At 45.9% G+C, this 25549-nt stretch overlaps 1 protein-coding gene and 1 non-coding gene across 2 annotated transcripts in view; both read left to right on the forward strand.

Annotated features, from left to right (window-relative positions):
• Nucleotides 1-25549, forward strand: part of ITPK1 (inositol-tetrakisphosphate 1-kinase) — a 277367-nt gene that overhangs the window by 212757 nt on the left and 39061 nt on the right. The window contains exons 6-7 of the mRNA XM_038748822.1: nucleotides 17273-17371; nucleotides 19198-19238. Of these exons, the coding sequence (XP_038604750.1) occupies nucleotides 17273-17371; nucleotides 19198-19238 (140 nt within the window). The remainder of the gene's footprint in view (nucleotides 1-17272; nucleotides 17372-19197; nucleotides 19239-25549) is intronic.
• LOC119934908 lies at nucleotides 8855-8992 on the forward strand. The gene has a single exon (XR_005453035.1). It is a non-coding gene; the product is annotated as a small nucleolar RNA SNORA7 (small nucleolar RNA).

Raw genomic sequence — 25549 nt, forward strand, 5'->3', positions numbered from 1 at the left:
GTGGAAGAAAGAGAAAGAGCTCCAGGAAGTCCAGCTGGAGAAGGGGGGTGGGGGACAGTTTGAAGGTCCTCTCCCAGCCATTGTTAAACACAGCCTTTCCTCCAAAGGTGAGAGAGAAGAGGTCAGGGCTACTCAAGGGCCCAAGAGTAACTGGGAAAAGTAAATCAGAACAGATGGGGGTCAGGTCACCCTAGCAGCCAAAAAAATAATGAGCCAGAGTTTAGAGGTAGTTACATGCTCTTGCTTCCTCCCACTCCTTTGAGGCCCTTGCACAATACCAGTCATTTCCTGCTAGTCTGGAACGGATCTATATTTGCATTTCAGAAAAGCTTTGGAAAGGACAATAGAAGTTGCTGAAATAAATGAAAGTGGCTTTTGAAGTGGTTTTATTGATTAGTGAGCAAAGCTCCTTGTGGGCAGGAAATGAATCTGTTTATTGTTATAGCATACTCTCCCAAGCCTTAGTACAGTGGTTTGCACACAGTACGTGCTCCCCATTGAATGAACGCCTCATCCTGAGAGTTTTGGGGGAAATAAAGTCACTTGGGTGAAATCTGAAATGAAACTCAAGTTTAAAATAGTCCCTTTGGAGGATCTAGGAAGCCTTGCCTTTCTGCTATTTTTGCATCCCAGTTCGATCAATCAATCATATTTGAGTGTGTACTATGTGCAGAGCACTATACAAGCAGTTGGGAAAGTACAGTATGATAATATGAGAAACATTCCCTGTCCACAACAAGTTTACAGTCTAGACTTACAGTTCATAGAGAAGCAACGTAGCATAGTGGAAAGAGGACAGTCCTGGGAGTCCAGGGACCTGGGTTTTAATTCCAGCTCCATCTCCTGTCTGCTGCATGACCTTGGGCAAGTCACTCCACTGTTATGTCTCAGTTTCTTCACTTGCAAAATGGGGATTCACTACCATTTCTTCCTCCTACTTTGACTGTGAACCTCATTGTGTGACCTGATTATCTTGTATTTACCCCCGTGCTTATTATAGTACTTGGTACATAGTAAGTGACTAACAGATATAATTATTATTATTCTTGATAGTAATAATAGTAAAACAAATACCCCTCACGCATCGCTCTTTTGACGGGCCCTTGAAGCATTGGACGATGAGGAAACTGTCTTCCCAAGTGTTCTTTGTAATTGGTGCCTAAAATGATCTACCCAAATAGATAATTTTAATAATAATATTAATGATGATGATGATGGCATTTATTAAGTGCTTACTATGTGCAAAGCACTGTTCTAAGTGCTGGGGAAGTTACAAGGAGATCAGCTTGTCCCACGGGGGGCTCACAGTCTTAATCCCCATTTTACAGATGAGGGAACTGAGGCCCAGAGAAGTTAAAGTGACTTGCCCAAAGCCACACAGCTGACAGTTGGCAGAGCTGGGATTTGAACCCATGACCTCTGACTCCAAAGCCTGTGCTCTTTTCACTGAGCCACACTGCTTCTCTAGCCTAAAATAATCTACTTTACAGAATAAAGCAAATTTCAGCAGGATTAAAGGTCATCTCAGACAAGGCTGTTTGGGATCAACTTGGCCTAGTGGATAGAGCACAGGCCTGGGAATCAGAAGGACCTGGGTTCCAATTCCGGCTCCACCGCTTGTCTGCTATGTGACCTTGGGCAAATCACTTCACTTCCCTGTGCCTCAGTTACCTCATCTATAAAATGGGGTTTAAGATAGTGAGCCCCATCTGGGACAGAGACTGTTTCCAACCTAATTAGATTATATTTACCCCAGTGCTTAGAACCGTGCTAGACACATAGTCAGTGCTTTAACAAATACCATCATCATGATCATCATCCAAGTAAACATAGGAGGCCAGCTTTCCTCTTGGCCGGGGTAGGATCAGAGAGTCAGTTAGGCACAGTCAAATGGGCGCAGTCTGATACTCAGTCACACTTAATAAATTGTTTCTGCTGTTGATATTGTCCCCAAAGGTGCCTTGTCCACTGACAACACTGTAATAGTTTCTTAGAGGGATGTGGTGGAGGGAGAGAAAAAATAGGAAGCACAGAGGAATGAAGGGGAAGGAGGAAGTATGAAGCAACTGAATGCTCCAAACCCCATGACCAGGATTTTACCTATTGTCACACTAGTCTCAAAACTTCTAGACTGAGTCTGGCAAATCATAGCTCTCCCACATGCTAGTTAATGTTTTTGTTTGTCTCTCCTGTTAGAGAGTAAGCTCCTTGTGGACAGGGAAGATGTCACTTCCTTGTTATGTCCTGCCCAATATGTTGCTTCCCAAGCACCTTATACAGTGCACCACACTAAATGGGTGCTCAATAAATACTTCTGCTACCACTGAATTTTTGTGATCAGCTAAACTGAATATTCAGTTTAGTGTGTTCCTGGACTTTTAAAAATTCCATTCCTATTTCAAAACCCAAGAATAAGTGGCACTGGTCATACCACAGCTGACTGCCAGAAGGAGAAGAAGGATGTGGAAGACTTGAATGGGTAATGATTTTCAGAATAATAATTATGGCATTTGTTAAGTGCTTACTATGGGCCAAGCACTGTTCTAAGTGCTGGGTAGATATAAATCAGGTTGTCCCACGTGAGTTCACGCTTTTAATCCCCATTTTACAGATGAGGTAACTGAGGCACAGAGAAGTTAAATGACATGCCCCAGGTCACACAGAAGACAAGTGGCGGAGGCGGGATTAAAACCCACTTCCTCTGACTCCCAAGTCTGTGCTCTTTCCACTAAACCACGCTGCTTCACTGAAGGGTGTGACTTTCAAAAAAGCTGCTTCACTGAAGGGTGTGACTTTCAAAAAAGCAACACTGTGAGCTGGTAATCCATCAATCAATCAATGATATGTATTTATTTTTATGGTACTCGTTAAGCGCTTACAATGTGCCAGCATTGTTCTGAGCGCTGAGATAGATACAGGGTAATTGGGTTGGACACAGTCCCTGTCCCACAAGGGGCACACAGTCTTAATCCCCATTTTACAGATGAGGTAACTGAGGCACAGTTAAGTGATTTACCCATAGTCACATAGCAGACAAATGGCAGAGCCGGAACTAGAACCCAGGTCCTTCTAACTCCCAGGCCCATTGTCTATACACTAGTCCACAGTGCTTATTGAGCATTTACTGTGAGCAAAGTATAGTGCTAAACTTTTGGGAGAGTATAATAGAGCTGGCAGGCATGATCCTCAAGGAGTTTACAGTCTTGTGGAATTTAATCCCAGCGGGAAGCTGTGTGGCCTAGTGAATTAATTAGAGCTTGTACCTGGAAGTCAGAAAGATAAGAGTTCTAATTCTGACTCTGCCAATTGTCCGCTGTGTGACCTTGGGCAAGTCACTTAACTTCTCTGTGCCTCAGTTACCTCATCTGTAAAACGACTGTAAGACTGTGAGCCCCATGTGGGTTATTGGTTGTATCCAGCCTGATTAGCGTGTATCTACCCTAGTCCTTAAAACAGGGCCTGGTATGTAGTAAGTGCTTAACATATACCATTTTAAAAAATTAAAAAAAACTTAGCATAACATAAGCAATGTCATTCAAAGTGTGACCACTGATCTGGAAGCAGTGAATGTTGGTGGATGGTAAAATTACCTTGGGTAATGTAGTCTAAAGAGAGAAATCAGGATGTGTTTTCTTGGCCCACTGAAAACCTATGTGGGATTGGATTTTGTAGCTCCTCTAACTCTGCTCCAGATTCACTCATCTTCTAAAATGTCAGAGACTCACCCATAACTGTGGAGTTTTTTAATGCCAAACACTCTGTAAAGCACTGGAGTAGATACAGCATAACCAGATTGGACATAGTCCTTGTCCTAAGGGGAGCTCACAGTCTAACGGGGTGGGGGGATAGATATTTCACCCCCATTTAAAGAGGAGGAAACTGAGGCTCAGAGAAGTTAAGTGATTTGCCCAAGGTTTCACAACAGTCAAGAGGCAGAGCTAGGACTAAAACCCAGGTCTTCTGACTCTAACCCTTGCTGTTTTTTTTATCATATTTGTTAAGTGCTTACTCTGTGACAAGCACTTGGGTAGATTCCAGCTAATTGGGTTGGGCACAGTCCACAACCCACATGGGACTCAGAGACTTACTCCCCATTTTTCAGATGAGGTAACTGAGGCACAGAGTAGCAAAGTGATGTTCCCCAAGTCTAAGTTAGAAGCAGCGTGGCTCAGTGGAAAGAGCCCGGGTTTGGGAGTCAGAGGTCATGGGTTCGAATCCCGGGTCCTCCACCCGGGAGGGTGTCTGCTGTGTGACCTTGGGCAAGTCACTTAACTTCTCTGCGCCTCAGTTACCTCATCTGTAAAATGGGGATTAAGACTGTGTGCCCCACGTGGGACAACCTGATCACCTTGCATCCCCCCCAACGCTTAGAACAGTGCTTTGCACATAGTAAGTGCTTAACAAATGCCATCATTATTGTTACTATTATTATACCAAACAAATGGCAGAGCGGGTATTAGAAGCCACCTCCTTCTGAGTCCCAGGCCTGTGTTTTAGCCACTAGGCCACTTTGCTTTTGACTCTGTCTTTTTCATGGGGAAAAGGGTGGCTTATAGTTCTATACCCACAGCCCTATCAGCATTTGAAAATAGGAGGGAGGCTCCCGCTGGGAGAGGCACACTGAGTTGTACAGTGCTCTGCAGACAGTAAGTGTTCAATAAATTTGATTGATTGAATGAATTAAATAATAATGATGGCATTTAAGTGCTTACTATTCATTCATTCATTCAATCATATTTATTGAGCGCTTACTGTGTGCAGAGCACTGTACTAAGTGCTTGGAAAGTACAATTCTGCAACAGATAGAGACAATCAGTGCTGGAGCAAGGATGGGACTTGCACTGCTCAGCCATCCTGGGCATCCCACAAACTAAGGTGCTCAAATATAATGTTTAATTTTCATTTGGATTAAGCACTAACTATGTGCCAACCACTGGGCTAGATACAAGATAATCAGGTCCCACATGGGAGTCTCAATGTAAATAGGAAGGCAAAGAAGTATTGAATCCTCATTTTGCAGACGAGGAAACTGAGGTCAGAGAAGTTAAGTGACTTGCCCAAGGTCACACAGCAGACACCATTAGAACCCATGTCCTTCTGACTCCCAAATCTGTGTTCTTTCCATTAGGCCACAGTGCTTCCCCTCAGGGTTGAAGCGCTGGGGCACAGCTGCATTAAAATAGAACAAAACAGCAAATTCAGTTGGCTTCTTCCTCCTTTCCTGTGCCTGCTCTTATAGCAGAACAATATAAATACATTGACTGACTGGCTGCCTGAATAGGGACACTTCCTGCCATAACAAACCATGAAACCCCTAGAGAATAGGGTTTGTCAACCCAGGAAAGTGGAGTTGAACTATAGTTTACTGAAAAGCAACAATTAAAGTCAATGTGCAGCAGTTAAGCCACAGAAATGCCATATCCTTGGCTTCCTCTGGAAGGATTACTGCATTTTTCTCAATGGTATTTGTTAAGCACTTACTGTGTGCCAAGCACTGTTCTAAGCACTGGGGTTGATACAAGATCATTCATTCATTCAGTTGTATTTACTGGGTGCTTACTGGGTACAGAGTACTGTACTAAGCTCATGGGAAAGTGCAATACAAAAATAAATGGACACATTCCCTGCCTACAGTGAGCTTACAGTCTAGAATGGGGAGACAGACAGCAATATAAATAAATAAATTACAGGTTTGTGCATAAGTGGTGTGGGCTGGGACAGAGGAAGAGCAAAGAGAGCAAGTCAGGAAGATGCAGAAGGGAGTGGGAGAATAGGAAACGGGCCTGGGGTGTGGGGGGCCTAGTCTGGGAAGGCTTCTTGTGACTTTAATAAGGCTTTGAAGCAGGGGGGATTGTCTGTCGGATTCGAGGAGGGAGGGCATTGCAGGCCAGAGGCAGGATGTGGGGCAGGTGTCAGCGGTAAGACGGGCAAGACTGAGGCACAGTGAGGAGGTTAGCATTAGATGAGCTAAGTGTGCGGGCTGGATTGTAGAAGGAAAGTAGCGAGGCGAGGTATGGCGGGGGCAAGGTGGTGGAGTGCTTTAAAGCCAATATTCAGGAGTTTTTGTTTGGTGCAGAGGTGGATGGGCAACCACTGGAGACTTTTTAAGGAGCGCGGTGATATGTCCTGAATGTTTTTGTAGAAAAATGATCCAGGCAGCAGAGTGAAGTATGGACTGGAGTGGAGAGAGACAGGAGGCTGTGGGGAGGTCAGCAAGGAGGCTGATGCAGTAATCCAGGTGGGATAGGATGAGTGAATGTATTAACATGGTAGCAGTTTGGATGGAAAGGAAAGTGCAGATAATCAGAATCTGATAAGATAATCAGGTTCGATACATTGTCCGTCCCACACGGGGCTCACGGACTAAGTAGGAGAGAGTAGGATTTAATCCCCGGCTTATAGATGAGAAGTGACTTGACAGAAAAGTGAGGTGACTTCCCCAAGGCCACACAGCAGACAAGCGGCGGAGTCGGGATTAGAACCCGGGTCTTTCTGATTCATTCATTCAGTCGTATTTATTGAGTGCTTACTGTGTGCTGTACTAAGTGCTTGGGAAGTACAAGTCATAATGACATTTATTAAGTGCTTACTATGTGCAAAGCACTGCTCTAAGCACTGGCGAGGTTACAAGATGATCAGGTTGTCCCATGTGGAGCTCACACTCTTAATTCCCATTTTACAGATGAGGTAACTGAGGCACAGAGAAGTTAAGTGACTTGCCCAAAGTCACACAGCTGACAATTGGCAGAGCCAGAATTTGAACCCATGACCTCTGACTCCAAAGCCCGTGCTCTTTCCACTGAGCCACACTGCTTCTCTGATTCCCAGGCCTATGATCTATCCACTAGGCCACACTGGCTCACTGACCCACCATTCATTCATTCAATCGTATTTCATCATCAGTGCTATTTATTGAGCGCATACTGCGTGCAGAGCACTGTACTAAGCATTTATATATAATAATGGTATTTGTTAAGTGCTTACTATGTCCCAAGCACTGTTCTAAGAACTGGGGTAGCTACAAGGTAATCAGGTTGTCCCACGTGGGACTCACAGTCTTAATCCCCATTTTACAAATGAGGTAACTGAGGCACAGAGAAGTGAAGTGACTCTCCCAAAGTCACACAGCTGACAAGTGACGGAGCTGGGATTTGAACCCATGGCCTCTGACTCTCAAGCTCGGGCTCTTTCCACTAAGCCACGCTGCTGCACCAACAGCACCCCTAAAGCACAGACAGAAACAGAGCTGGTAATTTCTAACTCTCAGTCAAAACTGCAGTCAGTGGGCCACAGTTTCATAGGTTCACATCAAGAGCAGGGGCTTGTGTTTCATTCATTGTCGTATTTATTGAGCATTTGCTGTGTGCAGAGTACTGTACTAAGCGCTTGGGAAGTACAAGTTGGCAACATATAGAGACAGTCCCTACCCAACAATGGGCCTTCAGCTCAGTCCCCACCCACTCCGGGGTCCTGGGAGCAGCTTTGGTCATCCAAGGACGGCTGAGAGCCAGACATCCCCACTCCACTAATCCCCTCTCTGGGCCCCCAGTTCACATGGTGCCTTGCTTTTACAACCCTGGACCAGAATCAATCCATCCTATTTATTGAGCGTTTACTCTGTACAGAGTGAAAAGTTTGGGAGCCAATGGGCTAGAGTTCATTTCGTCTGACATGGGACTTCTTTTGGGCAAGTCACTTCACGCCTCTGGGCCTCAGTTACCTCATCTGCACAATGGAGATTCAGATTGAGCCCCATGTGGATGGGGATTGTGTCCAGCCCAATTTGCTTGATCCACTCCAGCACTTAGTATGGTGCCTGAACCATAGTAAGCACTTAGCTAATACCATAATTAAAAACATTGTGGTAGGAGGGACTGGAACAGGGCTTGTTCACAAAGAGTGTTTCATTATTAAACAAATAAAATGGGGCCAAGGAGAATGAAGGCAGATCCTAAAGGAAAACATCTGCCATGACTGCAGCTTTTTTCTGCGAAATAAACCGTGGGAACCCTGAGGTTCCTTTAGACCCAGGGGCAAAGCACTGCCCTGGGGGTCTGGAGAATATGAACTCACTGTGTGACTTTGACCAAGGTCTTTACCCTCTATGGGCCTCAGTTCCCTCATATGCAAGAAAGGATCGATGATCCTTGTTTCTCTTCCCCAGTCCCTCTTCTTCGGGAAAAATACGTAAGTGGTTTCCCATTGTCTTCCTCCGAGCCGTAGACTTGAATGTCCGCCTTCGACTCTCTCCCGTGCCACTGCTGCCCAGTACAGGTGAGTTTTGACTTGTAACAGATTGCCTTCCACTTCCTAGCTACTGCCCAAGCTAGTAATGAAATGGGTATGCCTCTACATGACTGGAAACTGTCCTGGTGCGATCCTGAGAAGAGCCAAGCTCCTTAAACTCTATGATACTCCCCCCATTCTCAGTCCCTCCACAGTTCCGTATGAGGCCTTATAATCTGCAGTTTCTCTCTCTCTAATTGATTTTACTGTCTGCCTCTTCCAATAGATTGTAAGCTCCCTGAGAGGAGGAATCATGTCTAACAACTCTGTTAATATTGCACTCTCCCAAGTACTTAGTCCAGTGCTCTGAACACAGTAAATGTTCAATAAATACCATTGATTAATCGATCCTTGGATTACTTCTGGCATAGGCCAGTTTACGCAACCATTTGGGGACTCCTTCGCTATTTTCAATCTGGATTTCCACTCCTTCACCAGGCAGGCCCAGCACACTCTGTCCCCCAACTCCCCAGCTCCTCCACCCTTTACTTCTAAACTGAAGCTTCCTCTTGTGCCCAGTCTTCTGGTCCTGCACCACTAAGGGATGGGCCTGGGACCCTTAGTTTACAGCCTCTCAGGGTCACACCTGGAGAATTTCCAGTAGTCTACCAGTCTCGACTGTGGGAGGGAGAGTCAAGCACAGGCATACCCATTCCATTCCTAGCTTGGCCAGTGGCTAGCAAGCGGAAGGCAATCTGCTACAAGTCAAAACTCACTTTGACTTGGGCAGCAGCGGCATGGAAGGGAGTCGAAGGCAGAGACTCAAGTTTACTGGATGGAAGGAGGCAATGGTAAACCACTTCTGTATTTTTACCAAGATAACTCTATGGATACACTACCAGAACGATTGCAGATGGAGGTGGGGAGTTCTGGGAGAGATGTGTCTGTGGTGTCACTGTGCATCGGAGACAACCCAACAGCTTAAGACAAGACTAAGCAATCCCCCCCTTCATCCTGAGAACCCATCCACCGAACAGCCGGTGTTCTTTTGTGCCTAATGGAAAGAGCACAGTCTTGGGAGTCAAAAGGGCATGGGTTCTAATCCCGGCCCTGCCACTTGTCTTGCTTGGTGACCTTGGTCACTTCACTTCTCTGTGCCTCGGTTTCCTCATCTGTAATATGGGAATTGAATCCTGCTCCCTCCTAGTCAGACTGTGAGCGCTATGTGGGACAGGGTCTGTGTCCAACGTGATTCGCTTGTACATACCTTAGTGCTTAATACAGTGCTTGGCACATAGTAAGTGCTTAATAAATGCCATTAAAAAACAGCCTACAGAACTGCAGTCTTTGTGGAGACACAAAGGGAGGAGCCATGAAATCTCTGATTGGAGGGAGCCTGGGGAATGTAAGGACTGAGATCAGAAATCTGGCTGGATGGTGGCAGAAGTGGGGATAGAAGGGCGGATGGCCCCAGGTAAGGGGAAAGAGAGGGAGCCTCCCAGAGTGGAGCTTTGGTTTGGGTGATGATGATGATAATAATAATAATGGTATATTATGGCCAAGCACCGTTCCAAGCACTGGGGTAGATACATGGTAATCAGTTTGTCCCATGAGCTGCTCTCAGTCTTAATCCCCACTTCACAGATGAGGTAACTGAGAAAAAGAGAAGTTAAGGAGTGTGCCCAAGGTCACACAGCAGACAAATGGTAGAGCCGGGATTAGAATCCACGTCCTCTGACTCCCAAGCCCGTACTTTTTCCAGTAAGCCAGAGGAGTACCCGGAGCGGTGAAGGAGAGAGAGCCTGCAAGAGTTTTGATGATGATGATGATGATGGTATTTGTTAAGCGCTTATTGTGTACTAAGCACTGTTCTAAGTGCTGGGGTAAATATACGGTAATCATGTTGGACACAGTCCCTGTACTACATGGGGCTCTGTCTGAAAATCCCCATTTTACAGATGAGGTAACTGAGGCCCAGAGAAGTGGAGTGACTTGACCAGGGTCTCACAGTAGACAAGTGGCAGAAGCAGTATTAGAACCTAGGTCCTGCTGACTCCCAGGGCCGTGCTCTATCCATTAGGCCATGCTACTTCCCCACAGTTTTGAACTTCCAGGAGCTGAAGTGCTTTCTAAGAGTTTCTTTAAGACTCCCAGCCAGAAGTAAAAACAATAAACAAGCTTCAGTGACTTCTTTCAGGCCCAAGGAAATAGGTGCCTTTCTTATGATGGCTTAGGGAAATGGATTTGGAGGAAATAAGACTGGCTGGTGAGTTTCCTAAAGTCAGTTTTCAAGACTCGTTATCAGTAAATGGTTGATGTCAGGATTGTGGGGGTTTATTTGCAGGCAGCATGATCTCAGTGGCCACGGGCAGTGTTCTCATCGATGCTACAACCCACAGCAGCTGCGATCCCAGCTGTCCAGCCTTTCTCTGGCTCCCCAGTCTCCAAGAATAAAGAGCAGATGCCTTTGTGTGGGTGGTTGTAAAATTTCCCAAACTTGGAAAAAAATGAACCCTCAGGCACCTGCAAAACTTTCCCTAGCCATCCAGTGGGTATTGTTTTGGGGGAGGCAAATTAAATTTTCTAGCAAGAACATTGAGTCTCTCTTACATCGTTTGGAGACTTCAAGCTTAATGCTCCATGCTGCATAACGTTCAGGAGCTCTGTCGGACTCTTTTACAAAATGCCATTCTTCCCTCCATGCTTGGGAGGTGAGAATCAGGCATAGCAGGGGACAGGTCTATCATCTCTGTAGTACTGTACTCTTGCAAGACAGTAAGCACTTAATAAATACCATTGATGATGATGAGAGAAGGTAAAGTCTCTGATATACCTCTCACTAAGCCTCTCCCTCCACGTGGACTGCCCTCTCCTATCCCTCCAAAAGCCTTCTAAGTAGCAGCTTATTAGAAATTATTTTATTTGCTCACTTGTGTATTTTGTCCCTTGGGTCTTTCATCTAGCGTATACTTGGCCATTTGTTTCCATCTCCTGCTCTCCTTCAGTCAATAATCAGTGGTATATATCAAGCACTTATTGTGTACAGAGTACTGTACTAAGAGCTTGAGAGAGTACAGTACAATAGAATTAGCAGTCATATTCCTTACCCGTAAGGAGCTTCCTTGCATGTCTTCTGTGTCTACTGAGTATTCCAAAGCAGTAGGGCCTGGTGGAAAGAGCATGGCCTGTGAATCAAAGGATCTGGTTCTAGTCCCAGCTCTGCCGCTTGTCTGCTCTGTAACCTTAGGCAAATCATTAAACTTTTCTGCATCTCAATTCCCTCATCTGTAAAATGGGGATGAGTGTGTCCAACCTGATTATCTGGTGTCTACCCCAGTACTTAATACAGTGCCTAGCATATAGTAAGTGTTTAACAAACACCGTAAAATACAAAAAGGCACCTAAGCCAATCTATAAATAATATTTATTGACCATTTACTATGTGCAGAGCATTGTCTTAAGCACTTGGAAGGGTCTAGTAAAATTAAAAGATTTGATCTCTGCCCTCAAGGAAAGTACAGTCTAGTTCGGGAGACAGATGCTAAAGTACATTGTAGATAATTGGGTGCAAGAATTAACATTTAAGTAAGATATGTACATGACTCCTCCGGGAGGTTGAGAATGCTTCAGTAGCATAGATTGGGAGATTAGAAATACTCAGGAAAGGCTTTCTGGAGGAGGTGTAATTTCCAAAGAGCTTTGAGGATGGGCAGAATGGCAGAATATTAGATAGGAAGGGAGGAGTGAGCAAGCAAGAGGGGATGGCAGGAAACAAGAACAAGGGAAGAAAATAGGTTACCTTGAAAGGAACAAAGAAGGCGAGTCAGGGTGCAGTGGTAGAGTGGATGAGTAGAGGGTGAAAGCTAATTTGATGCCTTAAAGCCAAGTAGAGGCTAGGCCGAAAGCTCCTTATAGGCAGGGAATATGCCTACCAGTTCTGTTATGGTGTACTTTCCCAAGCCATTAGTAAAGTGCTGTTCACACAGTAAGCACCACTGATTGACTGAAGTAGTGGAGAGCCCTGACCAGAAGGCTGTCTTAGAGATATGATCCAGGCAGCAGAAGAAAGTGTAATCTGTAGAGGAGAGAGACTGGAGGTAGGGAGATCTCTGAGGAGACTGATAAAGTCATGTAACATAAGCCTGGAATGGCGTAGTGGCCGTTTGGTTTGAAAGGAAGGGTGAATACTGGAAATGTTGTGAAGGAACAGCCGATGGGACAGTTTAAAAGAGAGGGAGGAATCAAGGAAATGCCACGGTAGCGGGCCTCAGAGGTGGGGAGGGCAGTGGTGGGGTGAAGCATGATTGGAAAATTTTAGGTGGAGGAGAGAATTTAGGAGAAAAGATGAGGAGATCAGTTTGAGACATATTGTCTTTGTGGTACCAGGGGGGAGTTTATAGAAAGATTATTCTGGAAGCATGAGGACATGAAAGATTGCAAAGGAGAGAGGTTAATTAATCGATTAACCATTTTTATTGAGCACTTACTGTGCGCAGAGCACTGTACTAAATGTTTGGGAGAGTGCAATATAAAAGAGTTGGTTAAGGCTAGGCAGGGAATGTATCTACCAACTCTGTTATATTCTTATTTTGTACTCTCCCAAGTGCTTAGTTCAGTGCCCCGCACACAGTAAGTGCTCAATAAATATGATTGATTGACTAGCAAGGTAGATTCAGGAAGCATCTGTGTAGTGATGGTAGTTAAAGCCAGGGGAGAAGACGAGCTCCCCAAGAAAGTGAGTGTAAAATGGGGAAGGGGACCCAGAAGAGTGCCTGTTGGGAGGATGATGGAGATGGGAGGCAAAGGAGAAGCCAGTGAAAAGGGTAAAGAAGGATTGGTCATAGTGGTAGGAGGAGAATCAGGAGAGGACTGTGTCAGAAAAACCAAGTTTAGATAATGTCTCCAGGAGAAAGTGTCACTGAATGTTTTTGTAGAAAGATGATCTGGGCAGCGGAGTGAAGTATGGATTGAAGTGGGGAGAGACAGGAGGTTAGGAGGTCAGGAAGGAGGCTGATGCAGTAATCTGGACGGGATGAGTGAGTGTGCCACATGGGTTTCACAGTTTTAATTCTCATTTTACAGATGGGGTAACTGAGGCCCAGAAAAGTGAAGTAATGTGTCTGTCACACAGCAGACAAGTGGCAGAGCCAATATTAGAACCCATGTCCTTCTGACTCCCAGAAGCGGAGTGAAATATGTGGGCTGGGTTGTAGTGGGAGAAAAGCAAGGATAGATAGGAGAAAGAGAGCTGATTGTGTGTCTTGAAGCCAGTAGTGAGGATTTTTTGCTTAATGAGGAGTTGGATAGACAATGATTGGAGATTTTTGAGGATTTGGGGTGGCGGCACAGAATGATCTATTAAAGAAAGTGAAGAGGAGCAGATATTTCCTTGAATGCTTCCTGCCATTCACAAGTGAAAAAATCTAAAACAAGAGGAAATCTGAAGACAGAACCCGTTCTTCATTTCCCCTTGAAGCGGCTGGCTGAAAAATGAGGTGAGGCTGAGGGAATGGAAGTTGTTTTCCCCTTGCACACTCTGGCCCCAAAGGCCCTCATATGTCAACTGGGAATGAAATCGATCACTGGATAACTCCCATGGCACTGTGACTGGGTAGGCTGGGTAGACTGGGTAGGCTGTGTAGACATGTGTGTCTACACAATACTCATATAAGAGACAAAACAGAGTGTCACTTTTCCATGCTGATCAACTGTAATAGCAAACTTGTCATCAGAAAAATCACCCTATTCATTTATTCATGTTGCTTGTGGGGGGTTTTTGTTTGGTTTTTTTAATAGCTTACTATGTGTCAAGCACTGTTCTAAGCACTGGGGTAGTTACAATGTAATCAGGCCATACAGGGCTCACAGGCTAAGTAGGAGGGAGAGCAGATGTTGAGTCCCCATTTTGAAGTTCCAGAAACTGAGGCACAGAGAAGTTAAGTGACTTACCCTAGGTCTCACAGCTAGCAGACAAGGGTTAGAACCTAGGCCCTCTGGCTCACAGGCCTGTGCTTTATCCATTAGGCCACACTGCCTACTCACCTTCTCTGGCCCTCTTTGAACCCACTAAACAGGTGGGACCGATGAAGTCTAAAAATAGCAAATAACCCTCTCCCCCCTCCCCTACCCCCCCAAAACAAAACCCAGCTCCAGTGGAATATGAGAAGCAGTGTGGCCTAGTGAATAGAGCATGGGCCTGGAAGTTAGAAGGACCTGGATTCTAATCCCAGCTCTGCCACTTGCCTGTGCAATCTTGGACAAGTCATTTCACTTCTCTGTGCCTCAGTTACCTCATCTGTAAAATGGGGATTAAGATGGTGAACCCCATGTGGGACATGGGCTGTACAACCTGATTAGCTTCTATCTACCACAGTGTTCAGTACAGTATCTGGCACATTGTAAAGGCTTAGCAAATACCATAAAAAAAGAAAATAAGTATGATGCCTTGGAAAAATGGGAATTGATGTTGCTGAGCATTTTAGAGAGAATCCTTAAAGCTGTATTACCTCAGATAGTAGAGAAACCGAGCAAACCTGGCATCTGAAGCGGTGAAGTATTTGTTTACTAGGTTTGAAGGGGGAGGCCAGCAATGGTGGCTCTGGTCCTTTAATGCTTCTATAACCAGAGAGCAGGAATGCAGGCAGTCCTTGGACTTCCATCACAGTTGTTTCCTGTGAAGCTGTGTGTTGAGTCAAAATGTTGCAAGAATGCTGATCTGAAACACACTGGGAGCCAGTTCTCCTGACTTATGTTTTCCAGCTAAGGATGAAAAATGATGGGGGATTGTGGGGCACTTTGGATTCAGGGAGAACTTGGGGTGGAGCTTTGAAGAAGTAGAGAGGAAGGGAAGGAGGCAAAAGGAAGAGGAAGTAAAAGGTCCAACAGGAGGAGCATTCATTCATCGGATCAAATTTATTGAGTGCTTACCGTGTGCAGAGCACTGTACTAAGTGCTTGGGAGAGTACAATGCAACAATGAACAGACACATTCCCTGCCCACAATGAGCTTACAGTCTAGAGTCTTACAGCTCCTTCTCCCCTGCCCCCACCTCCGGCTGTCCTTGGGTCCCAGGGTCAGGCATAAGGGGCTCCCCTCGCCCCTGCCCACATCCCCCCGCCATGATCCAGGGTGGCCTGTGGAACCGCTGAGCCTCCGTGCAGCTGCAGCCCCACAGTTCTGACTCACTCTTGCCCAGCCCCTGTGCCCACCACATGTCATAGTCTTGCCCCAGCCACAGCCACAGCAGGGACCAGGAAGATTGGGACCCCCATGGCACAGGCATCAATCCTCCCCCAGGCCCTATTTAAGCCCAGAAACCCCTGTCCCCACTTGCTCCGCAAGGACCTCAGCTCGTGCCACAGCCCCCACAGCCTCTGCCAGGAGCCCAGCCCAGCTGGCAGGGCTAGGAGGTGGCAGAGCAGGCCAGGGCCGTCTTAACTGTCCAGAAGCCATCACCTTCCAAGTGCCAACCCACTGTGGGCCGTGGGTGTATCCCATGATCCCTTCTTGCCTGAGCGCATATTAAGAATAATAATTATAATAGTAATAATAATCAATCAATCGTATTTATTGAGTGCTTACTGTCTGCAGAGCACTGTACTAAGTGCTTGGGAAGTACAAGTTGGCAACATATAGAGACAGTCCCTACCCAACAGTGGGCTCACAGTCTAGAAGATAATAGTGATAATTATGGTACTTATTAAGCGCTTACTATGTGCCAAGCACTGTTCTGAGCACTGGAGTAGATGCAAATTAATCATTTTGGCCACAGTCCAAGCCCCACTTAGGGCTCACAGTCTTAATCCCCGTTTTTACAGATGAGGGAACTGAGGCACAGAGAAGTGAAGTGACTTGCCCAAGGTCACACAGCAGACATGTGGGATTAGAACCCAGGTCCTTCTGACTGCCGGGCCCATGTTCTATCCACTACGTCACGCTGCTTCTCAGCATGGAGAATCGTCTAGTGGTTGGGACGCAGATGGTAATGCCTTGGCACTGAAGATGGGCAGGCCTGTGCCTCTTGAGAGTCAAACCAACATCTCAGTGTACGAATAGTTCCCTCTAAACCTCGTGATCTCCCATTTTGAATCCTCTACCCTCTGTGACCTTACCCAACCCCTCTTCATTCCCTCTTCCCCCACACGTCCTCTTTGAGTGTGACTGAATTCTATCCCGCTACTCGCTGAATTGAAGAAACAGTTTCGAGCTGTGATATGTAATATCCTACGGATGAAAACAAGCCTAAGTATACCTTGACTTTGCTTATTACTTGGCTCCCCTTCCTTAAAGTAAATAAACCTGGTTATTATCTTTGTTTAAAATGCTGGCTTCCCAACCAGCCAAGTTTTTAAAAGCTTTCTTGAAGCGGTGTGGGAGGAATATCGCTTTCTGTTATTTTGTTGAGTTTGTTTCTGGAGTGGTGGGCGGGTGACCCTTTACTAAGAAATAAGGTAACTAAACCCAGGGTGAGCAGTGAAATGGCATAAGGAAAATGAAATGATGTAGAGGCAGAGGAGAGGCCTCCAGTGGGGGCGTGCTTTGGAATTGGCTATGAATGGTATTCTGGAAAGAGCGGAAATCTAATTGAAAGCCCAGAAATGTTTTCATTATAATTCTTCTGACCACCTGGTGTTTTTCCCTGTGGTGGGTGTGAGGGGAGAGGTGAGGAATAGGGAAAGAAGAAAACTGAGGCCCAGATCGGCTCTCAAATGGGGCCCTGAATTTCTCAAGTTCCCACATTAGCCTTGACTTGAACTTTAACCCTGTGGTCTTGGTCTTCTGACATAGGGAGGTTGGGTGAGGGTGTGCTATGGGGGGATGAGAGAGCCCAAGGAAGCAGGAGGGAAAGAATTAAAGGCCAGGGGGGGATCTGCCCTGAAATCACAAGCACCCCCATACCTCACTTTTTGGCTCTGGCAACTGTTTCCAATGAAATTGCCGAGTGCTGTCAAGAAACTAGAGAAACAGCACAGGTAATGAAAGGAGCCAAAGGCAGTGACTGACCGGATCAGCCTTCTAAAGCCTCTTTCCTCCCGTTCACTTCCAGATGAGAGGATTTGTTCCCCGCCCTTCATGGAACTCACGAGCCTGTGCGGAGAGGACACTCTGCAGCTCCTGGAGAAGAACGGCCTGGCCTTCCCATTCAGTATGTGAACGGGCTGCTTGTTTGTCAGAATGTTCCTCCGGGAAAGACAGGGGCTGCTACGATTGTTCCGTGACCACGTCTGTGGCCGGCCTTGTGACAGCATGGTCTCATGAGTGTGGACGGAAAGGCGTGCCTGGCTGCCTCCCTTCCAGAGCTGGCCACGTGTGTGAGCCCACCTTTTAGACTGTGAGCCCACTGTTGGGTAGGGACTGTCTCTATATGTTGGCAACTTGTACTTCCCAAGCGCTTAGTACAGTGCTCTGCACACAGTAAGCGATCAATAAATATGATTGATTGATTGATTGATTGGCACACCTCCTGGGGTTGAGCAGCAACCGAGTTCTCTGAATTTTTCTGTCTCGTATTTCCTCAGGTGGCTTTGAACCAGCCATTGCCATCTGATTCATATCAGATCAATGGCCAGTGGGGCCAGGCTAAGGTTTTGGTCCCACTGAAACAGTCACCCGTCTTGTGTAGCCTGAAGAAATTTTTAGTCCTTCTGCTCAGAAAGCTTGGCTGTGTTTTGTGACAAAGTATCACTTGGGAATAAGCGGACTCAACTCTGCTCACCCAGATGCTGGTGATTTTGAGGGTCGCTACGACTTCCTCCCCATCATTTCAAGGTTCTTGCGTTTTTTGCGGAGGAGCGGATATTTTCCTTTCATTCATTCTTTCAGTCGTATTTATTGAGCGCTGAGTGCAGAGCACTGTATTAAGCACTTGGAAGAGTACAGTATAACAATAAACAGACACATTCCCTGCCCACAACGAGCTTACAGTCTAGAGGGAGAGACAGACTTTAATATACATAAATAAATTGCAGATATGTGCCTAAGTGCTGTGGGGCTGGAAGGGGGATGAATAAAGGGAGCAAGTCAGGGCAATGCAGAAGGGAGTGGGAGAAGAGGAAAGATTCCTATGGAACCCTGTTCGCCCAGTATTCTGTGTCTTCCATCCCCTACCTAGTTTATGGTACCTGTTTGAAGCCCAGGTGGAGGCTTGCACCCACCTTCAGAGAGATAAGGGAGGTGGGTGGGTGGGGAGAGGTCGAGGGCCAGAGAAGAAGTGTTGAGGGGAAGTGAACAGGACTGACTTTGGGTAGAATCAGTGCTGAAAGTTTTAAAAAAAATTTGAATAAGAGTGTCAGTGGCCTCTGCCGTTACCCCTTTGGGGTCGAGGTTAGAAGTGGCAAACTGGAACCTGGGGCAGTCGCCAGCCTCCCACTGAAGGAGCATCGGGCTCACAGCCCAGGGCCTTGGGGTGGAGTAAAGTGGGAGGGATGGAGCTGCAGCTGTTAGCAATCAACAGTGAGGATGGAGGGAGGGGGGGTGGGATGGGCAGCACCCCCTCTCCCTGGCCCGGCCCCATGTGGGCAGAGATGCTACCCCCCAGTGCCACCGCAGGACACCCGCTTTGGGACTCCGTTTCATGGTGCACTTTCACTGCTTGCTTCCAGCACTGAATCGGGGGAAACTTGGGCCCCTCTGAACTCTCCCCTACTCACTAGTGGGGTATTAGTCCCCGATCCCCAGGAACGATGAATCCCCTTATCCTGTGGAAATTCGCAGGTGTCTATGGTGTTTGGCATTCTCCTTCCAGCGTGTTCTGGGGCTTGACGTAATCCAAAATTTCACTGGGAATCTTGGCAGGCTTCCCCCTTGGGGCCCAATTGCTGTATATTTTGGGTGGACTCTAGTTCGACTTTCTGAGTTGTCTGTTAATTAAGCTGCAGTAAGCACTCAATAAATATGATTAAATGAATGAATGAATCACCTGAAAAGTCTTAACAGCATTTAATAATTCTTTTTTATTTCCCCTTCAAATAGTTTGCAAAACCCGAGTGGCTCACGGCACCAACTCTCATGAGGTGAGTGAAAAATCTAACCCTGCCTGTTATCACTTCCACACTTAGCACCTTGTCACCTTATTTAGGTCACTGTGAAATAGTGCCATATTTATTTGATGAACCGCTTCTGTTTTTCGTATAATTTTTGTAACCTACAGATTTTTGGGGGGTCCGATCTGAATTAAGCCTAGCAATAAGGGGAATTGGAGAAAAAAGAGAAGAAAAAAAGTAGGGAAAAGGAAGAAAAAGGAAAGACTTTCTAAGGAGTCTCTTAAATTCCTCTTTCCCAATGCTGTATACAGTAGACACTCAAGTGAATTAACTCCCCCTTCTCTGCCTACTCTAGTCTGTACTTCTCAGTGAAGGAATTACCTTCCCTTTCTAATCCTTGTCTTCTTCCTTTCCCCAGCTTTCCAGCTACCAATGCTTACAAACTTGTGGTGCAAAAAGTAATTTTTTATTTCCTCCTCAAAAACACGGGTGAAAAATTATGCAGTAGCGGCAATTACGTGAGTAATGTCCAGTAGTAGAGAAAGAGTGGACTGGCTACTTCCAGTTCCACGGCTATTAATGCGTTGACCCCCAAATGCCCCTTTCCTCATTAGTGTTCATTCATTTATTCATTCAGTCATATTTATTGAGGGCTTACTGTGTGCAAAGCACTGTACTAAGCGCTGGGGAGAGGATATTATAACAATAGACACATTCGCTGCCCACAATGAACTTAAAGTCTAGAGTTCTGCCACCAACCCCAAGATATTGTTAACCTCAGGTTCGTGGACACATTGGGCTCAGGGATTTGCTAACCCGCCCACTGCCTTCTCAGCCTTACCACTTCCTCAAGACCCTGAACTGAGGCTTCTGTGTTCCTTTTCCTGTTAGGGAAAGAAAAAGACATTCAGTAGGCTATTAGCAAGGCTAGCTCTTACCAGCTGTTAGGCGTCAGTTCCTCTCCCCTTGTTCACTGACCAACCGTCTGAAGATGACTCCCGAGATAAGTCAGTGCTCCCACTTTGAGGTGTTCCAGAGGCTGGCTTTCAGTTTCAACAGCTCTCACCAAGATCTTTTTGGGTAGCTTTAGAGGGAACTGGGAGACTTCCAAAAGCCTGAAACAAGGCATCTGTCCCTAAAATGGTTATCAAAAAAAATCCACTGGGTTAAAACTTTCACCGCAGCTCTCATTGAGCTCATAATTTCTGCAGAAATGGAGCTCGTGGTTCCATGATAGATTCATTTAAGAGATTGCTTGGCAGATGCAGGCCACTTCTGCTGTTCATAGGCCACCGGTTAGAGCTGGGTGGAGTCTCTTGGTTTCATGATTTCAGAGCATCCGGCTGTCCTCGTCCCTGATGCTGATTTGAAGGTTCCTTCCGCCATGCTCTGTCCCGAGATGGCCGCAAACTCTTTCTAACAGGGAGAGTCAGGGACAGGCTGGTTTTCAACAGAGAAAGTAGATGGTGAGTGCGGGGCCACCTCTTGGCCCCGGCTGGTTCTGATTGGACTCTCTCTGTTTTCCCTCCTGGGCTTGTTGTGTCCACTAGCTGCTTCAGTTGCCCAGAGTGGCTCCAACAAGTTCAGAGAGGATGATAGGGGCTCTCCGTCAGAGGACCTGGGTTCTAATCCTCGCTCTGTCACTTATCTGCCCTTTGCTTTTGGGCAAGTCACTTCATTTCTCCAGGCCTCATTACATCATCTGTAAAATGGGGATTAAGACCGTGAGCACCATGTGGGACATGGACCGTGTCCGACCTGATTATCTTGTATCTACCCCAGCGCTTAGTACAGTGCCTGGCACACAGCAAGTGCTTAAGAAATACCATTAAATAAGTAAATACAATACTCACCAGTTTGTTCCAACTGCACTCCGGGTACACGGTACTTTGCAGTGTGGGAAGACCCACCTGAAGTCCGATAGGATTCCCCAAGAAGACACTGTGCTGTTGGTCTTGTTTTGGAGCAGGGGTCTGAAGCACAAAAGAGATAGGAGAGTTTCTCAGACATGGGGCAGTCAGGCCTTATCTTCTCCCTCTTCCTCTTCAAAGCTTGGTTCCCTCCCATGAACCTCCCTGCCTCCAGGTATTGTTGGCAGGGAACATGAACAACTTTCCTCCTACATAACACTTTCCTTCTGCCTCTGCCACTGCTGCTGGCCACTTCATTGCCAGCCAGAGAGGCCCAAGGCAGGTAGAATCGTCCCCTAGCCCAGAAACCTCACCCAGTGGGATCCCCAAGCCCCGGGGACCTCAGCTCCTCAAGAATAATTCTGTCCCTGTCTAAAACCCATGGCTTGAGTGTGCTATCAATCAATCAGTCATATTTATTGAGCACTGTGTAATTTATTGAACAGTATAACAGTTCATAGACCCATTCCATGCCCACAACGAGCCTAAAGTCTAGAGGGTGAAATGGACATTGATATAAATAAATAGATAAATTACGGATATGTCCATGAGGGCTGTGGTGCTGAGGGTGGGGTGATTAAGGGTGCAAATCCAATTTCGAGGTCTAAATCCAGAGCCTGTAGCCAGAACTTCCTCTGTTTCCAACATCCTCAAGTGTCTGTGTCTTTGATGGGTTTTCTAGGAATGCCTGCTGATTGTGAGTTTTCTTGGGAACCCAATGTCATCAAAAATGTGTCTGTCCATTTAGCCAGATACCTTGGTCTGGTTTTTCCAAAAACCAGTGCTCTCACTCCAGTGTAATGAGGTAGGTGGCATGGAGGCCAGGAGTAAGTATGGTCTAAGGGATCATTTGTTGGCTTGGCACTCAGGAGAGCTGGCATTGTTTAAGCTCCCTGGCTTATCTGCCAGGAGGGATAGTAAGAAATAGAGCAGGCATGAAGGACTCACAAAAGCCTATCTACAGGGCTGCACAACAACTCTCTTAAACTGATGACCAAACCTTAGCCATATTGACTGATTTTTCTGGTAGCGTCCGCAGTCTCCTCTCCTCCACCACCCTTCTGCACAATTCCCAAGAGGACTGAGAATGTTACAGTTGTTGTTGGGGTAACATCTTAAAAGCCCTTTGAGATCCTTGCCAAAAGAGTACACTAAAAGATATAAAAGGTGTAATGGAGTAATCGTGATCATCATTAGTAGCAGGAGTCATAATAATAAATACCATGTGGCATCTAATGAGACAATTGTATGTGTAATTGCTTGCTGTGGATTATGCCCCGAGGCACAAAACAGTTACCAACACCAAAATCCTCTGTTCCAGGGTAGTAAATGGATTAGCACTGTGCTTTAAATATAAACCTGATATCATCATCATCATCATCAATCGTATTTATTGAGTGCTTACTATGTGCAGAGCACTGTACTAAGCGCTTGGGAAGTACAAATTGGCAACATATAGAGACAGTCCCTACCCAACAGTGGGCTCACAGTCTAAAAGGGGGAGACAGAGAACAAAACCAAACATACTAACAAAATAAAATAAATAGGATAGATATGTACAAGTAAAATAAATAAATAAATAGAGTAATAAATATGTACAACCATATATACATATATACAGGTGCTGTGGGGAAGGGAAGGAGGTAAGATGGGGGGGATGCAGAGGGGGACGAGGGGGAGAGGAAGGAAGGGGCTCAGTCTGGGAAGGCCTTCTGGAGGAGGTGAGCTCTCAGCAGGGCCTTGAAGGGAGGAAGAGAGCTAGCTTGGCGGATGGGCAGAGGGAGGGCATTCCAGGCCCGGGGGATGACGTGGGCCGGGGGTCGATGGCGGGACGGGCGAGAACGAGGTACGGTGAGGAGATTAGCAGCGGAGGGTGCGGGCTGGGCTATAGAAGGAGAGAAGGGAGGTGAGGTAGGAGGGGGCGAGGTGATGGACAGCCTTGAAGCCCAGGGTGAGGAGTTTCTGCCTGATGCGCAGATTGATTGGTAGCCACTGGAGGTTTTACTATCTACTGATCTATTTATTTATATCAATGTCCGTTTCACCCTCTAGACTTTAGGCTCATTGTGATATCTACTGAGAAACAGCTACTTGCAAGCTGAATTTTTTTAATGGTATTTGTTAAAAGCTTACTAGGTGCCAGGCACTGTACTAAGCCCTGGAGTAGATACAAGAGCAGGAGTGGAACTAAGCCAGAGCTGTGCTTGAAACACTAACCAATTCTGATCAACAGGCCAGGCATTCTCCTGAGGCCCCTTCCTTGGGTGGGTAATCTCCAGGGGGTGGCCACTGAAAAGGCTAGTTTTCCATCGGACCCAAAGCCACCTCTTCGCTTCTCGATTCCAGGCAAGATGTCGATGCCTAACTGGATTTGGTGTGGTGAATTTATCCATTTTCTTGTCACTCAGTCCCAGGCTAGCTGTGTATATAAAGAAAAGATGGATGGAGGGGTCCTAGCATTCTTAGAAAGTGCAAAGCGTTTTCTTTGAAAATAAAGAAACAGGTAGAACTACTCATAAAATGCAGATTTCAGTGACCTCATTCTGGCAGCATCCAAGAGAGAGTTCATTGGTGTGCCGTAAATTGGATTTCAGCCCTTCCAGATACCCTGGGTAGGGATGGTAGCAGCTTGAAGGAGCTAACCAGTTCCCCAATAATAATAGTAATAATGGTGGAATTTTTAAGCAGTTTCTGTATGTCAAGCCTGCCCAGTTCCTTCTGCATCACCCTGATTTGCCCCCTTCAGGCACCCCTCCCTCAACCCCATAGCACTTATGTCCATATCTGTAATTTATTTATTCATATTAATGTCTGTCTCCCCTTCTAGACTATGAGCTCATTGTGGGCAGGGAGTGTGTCTACCAACTCTGTTAAATTGTACCCTCCCAAGTGCTTAGTTCAGTGCTCTGCACACAGTAAGTGTTCAATAGATATGATTGATTGATTGATTGAAACACTCTACTAAGTGCAGGGGTAGATAAAAGATAATCGGGACCCACATGGGGCCCACAGCCCAAGTAGGAGGAAGAATAGGGATTGAATCCCCAGTTTGCTGATGAGGGAACTGAGGCACAGAGAAGTGAAGTGACTTGTCCAAGGTCACACGCAGATAAGTGGCAAAGTTGGGTTAAGAATCCAGGTCATCAGACTCCCAAGCCCATGCCCTTCCTACTGGACCACGCAGCTTCTCTGATACTGAAGATGTTAAACTGTGCAATCCATGGAGTGCAGAAAATGATCAACCACCCACATTTGGTAGACTCGCTTCAGCATTTCACAGCTTGTCCTGACCTTGTTCCTTACAGAGGGGAACCCTAATTATCTGGATGGCTGAGTCATCCTGATCCCTTTTGTTTCTCTTAGGACAGGCAGTTCTGAGACTTGCTGGAAAATCCCCTCGGGCTCTCAGAAGCTGCCTCAGAATGGATTTGGTGCTTGCAGCACATAGCAGGATTGATTTATCCAGCCGAGGACTTTTCTTCAGATCCTCACCTGGTCTCTTTTTCCACTGCTGAGCCAATCTGGGCTGCTTTTTGCAAGCACCCAATCCCCAGATAAACTCTCCTAACACCTCTATGGAGGAACTGTAGGTTGTTGGGTTTAACTCAGCCCCTCCAGCATTCGAACCCATTTAAGTACGTGGCTGGATAATTTGGATTATCTATTGTCCAAATTACTCCCAAACGGTTGCTATAAGCCAGGCCCTACTGTACTTTCATCTTATTAATAATAATAATGGCAGTAATTTTTGGTAGGTAACAAATGCTTATTCACCAGTAAGTTCTAGCAACAGCTCGCACTAGTCTATGTTACTAGCAGGCATTTTCACTTGATATAATGTATATTTATCTTTGTTTATGGGACATTTTAAACTTTTAGATTTTATTTTTGGTTTTACACCTCATATTATTTGTACTGGCCAGTGGCTGTTTCTTTAGAACTAGTTCCATATTGTTTTGAGTTGCTGCTGGAATTCTCGCTCTTGGTTATCTCTCTGCTTCATTTAAAGCCATTTTTAAAGGGCAGTTCACCTTTTGCTGCTTATGGGTGATCTGAGAATCAACTGAAACTGAAAATTCCAAATGCTCTCAAATTATTTTTAAGACGTCTGTCCCTGTGATTCACCTAAACTCTTTATCATTGCAGAAGCCATTAAGGTGGTTTTTATTCTTTTCCAGTAATATGCACGATTGCTTTGGTTATGTGATACTGGCGTATATGTATGTTCCTTCTAAACTGTGAGCCTGTTGTTGGGTAGGGACCATCTCTATATGTTGCCGATTTGTACTTCCCAAGCGCTTAGTACAGTGCTCTGCACACAGTATATGCATATATGTTTGTACATATTTATTACTCTATTTATTTATTTATTTTACTTTACATATCTATTCTATTTATTTTATTTTGTTAGTATGTTTGGTTTTGTTCTCT

Source organism: Tachyglossus aculeatus, chromosome 1, assembly GCF_015852505.1.
Source record: "Tachyglossus aculeatus isolate mTacAcu1 chromosome 1, mTacAcu1.pri, whole genome shotgun sequence".
NCBI classification, from domain to species: domain Eukaryota; kingdom Metazoa; phylum Chordata; class Mammalia; order Monotremata; family Tachyglossidae; genus Tachyglossus; species Tachyglossus aculeatus.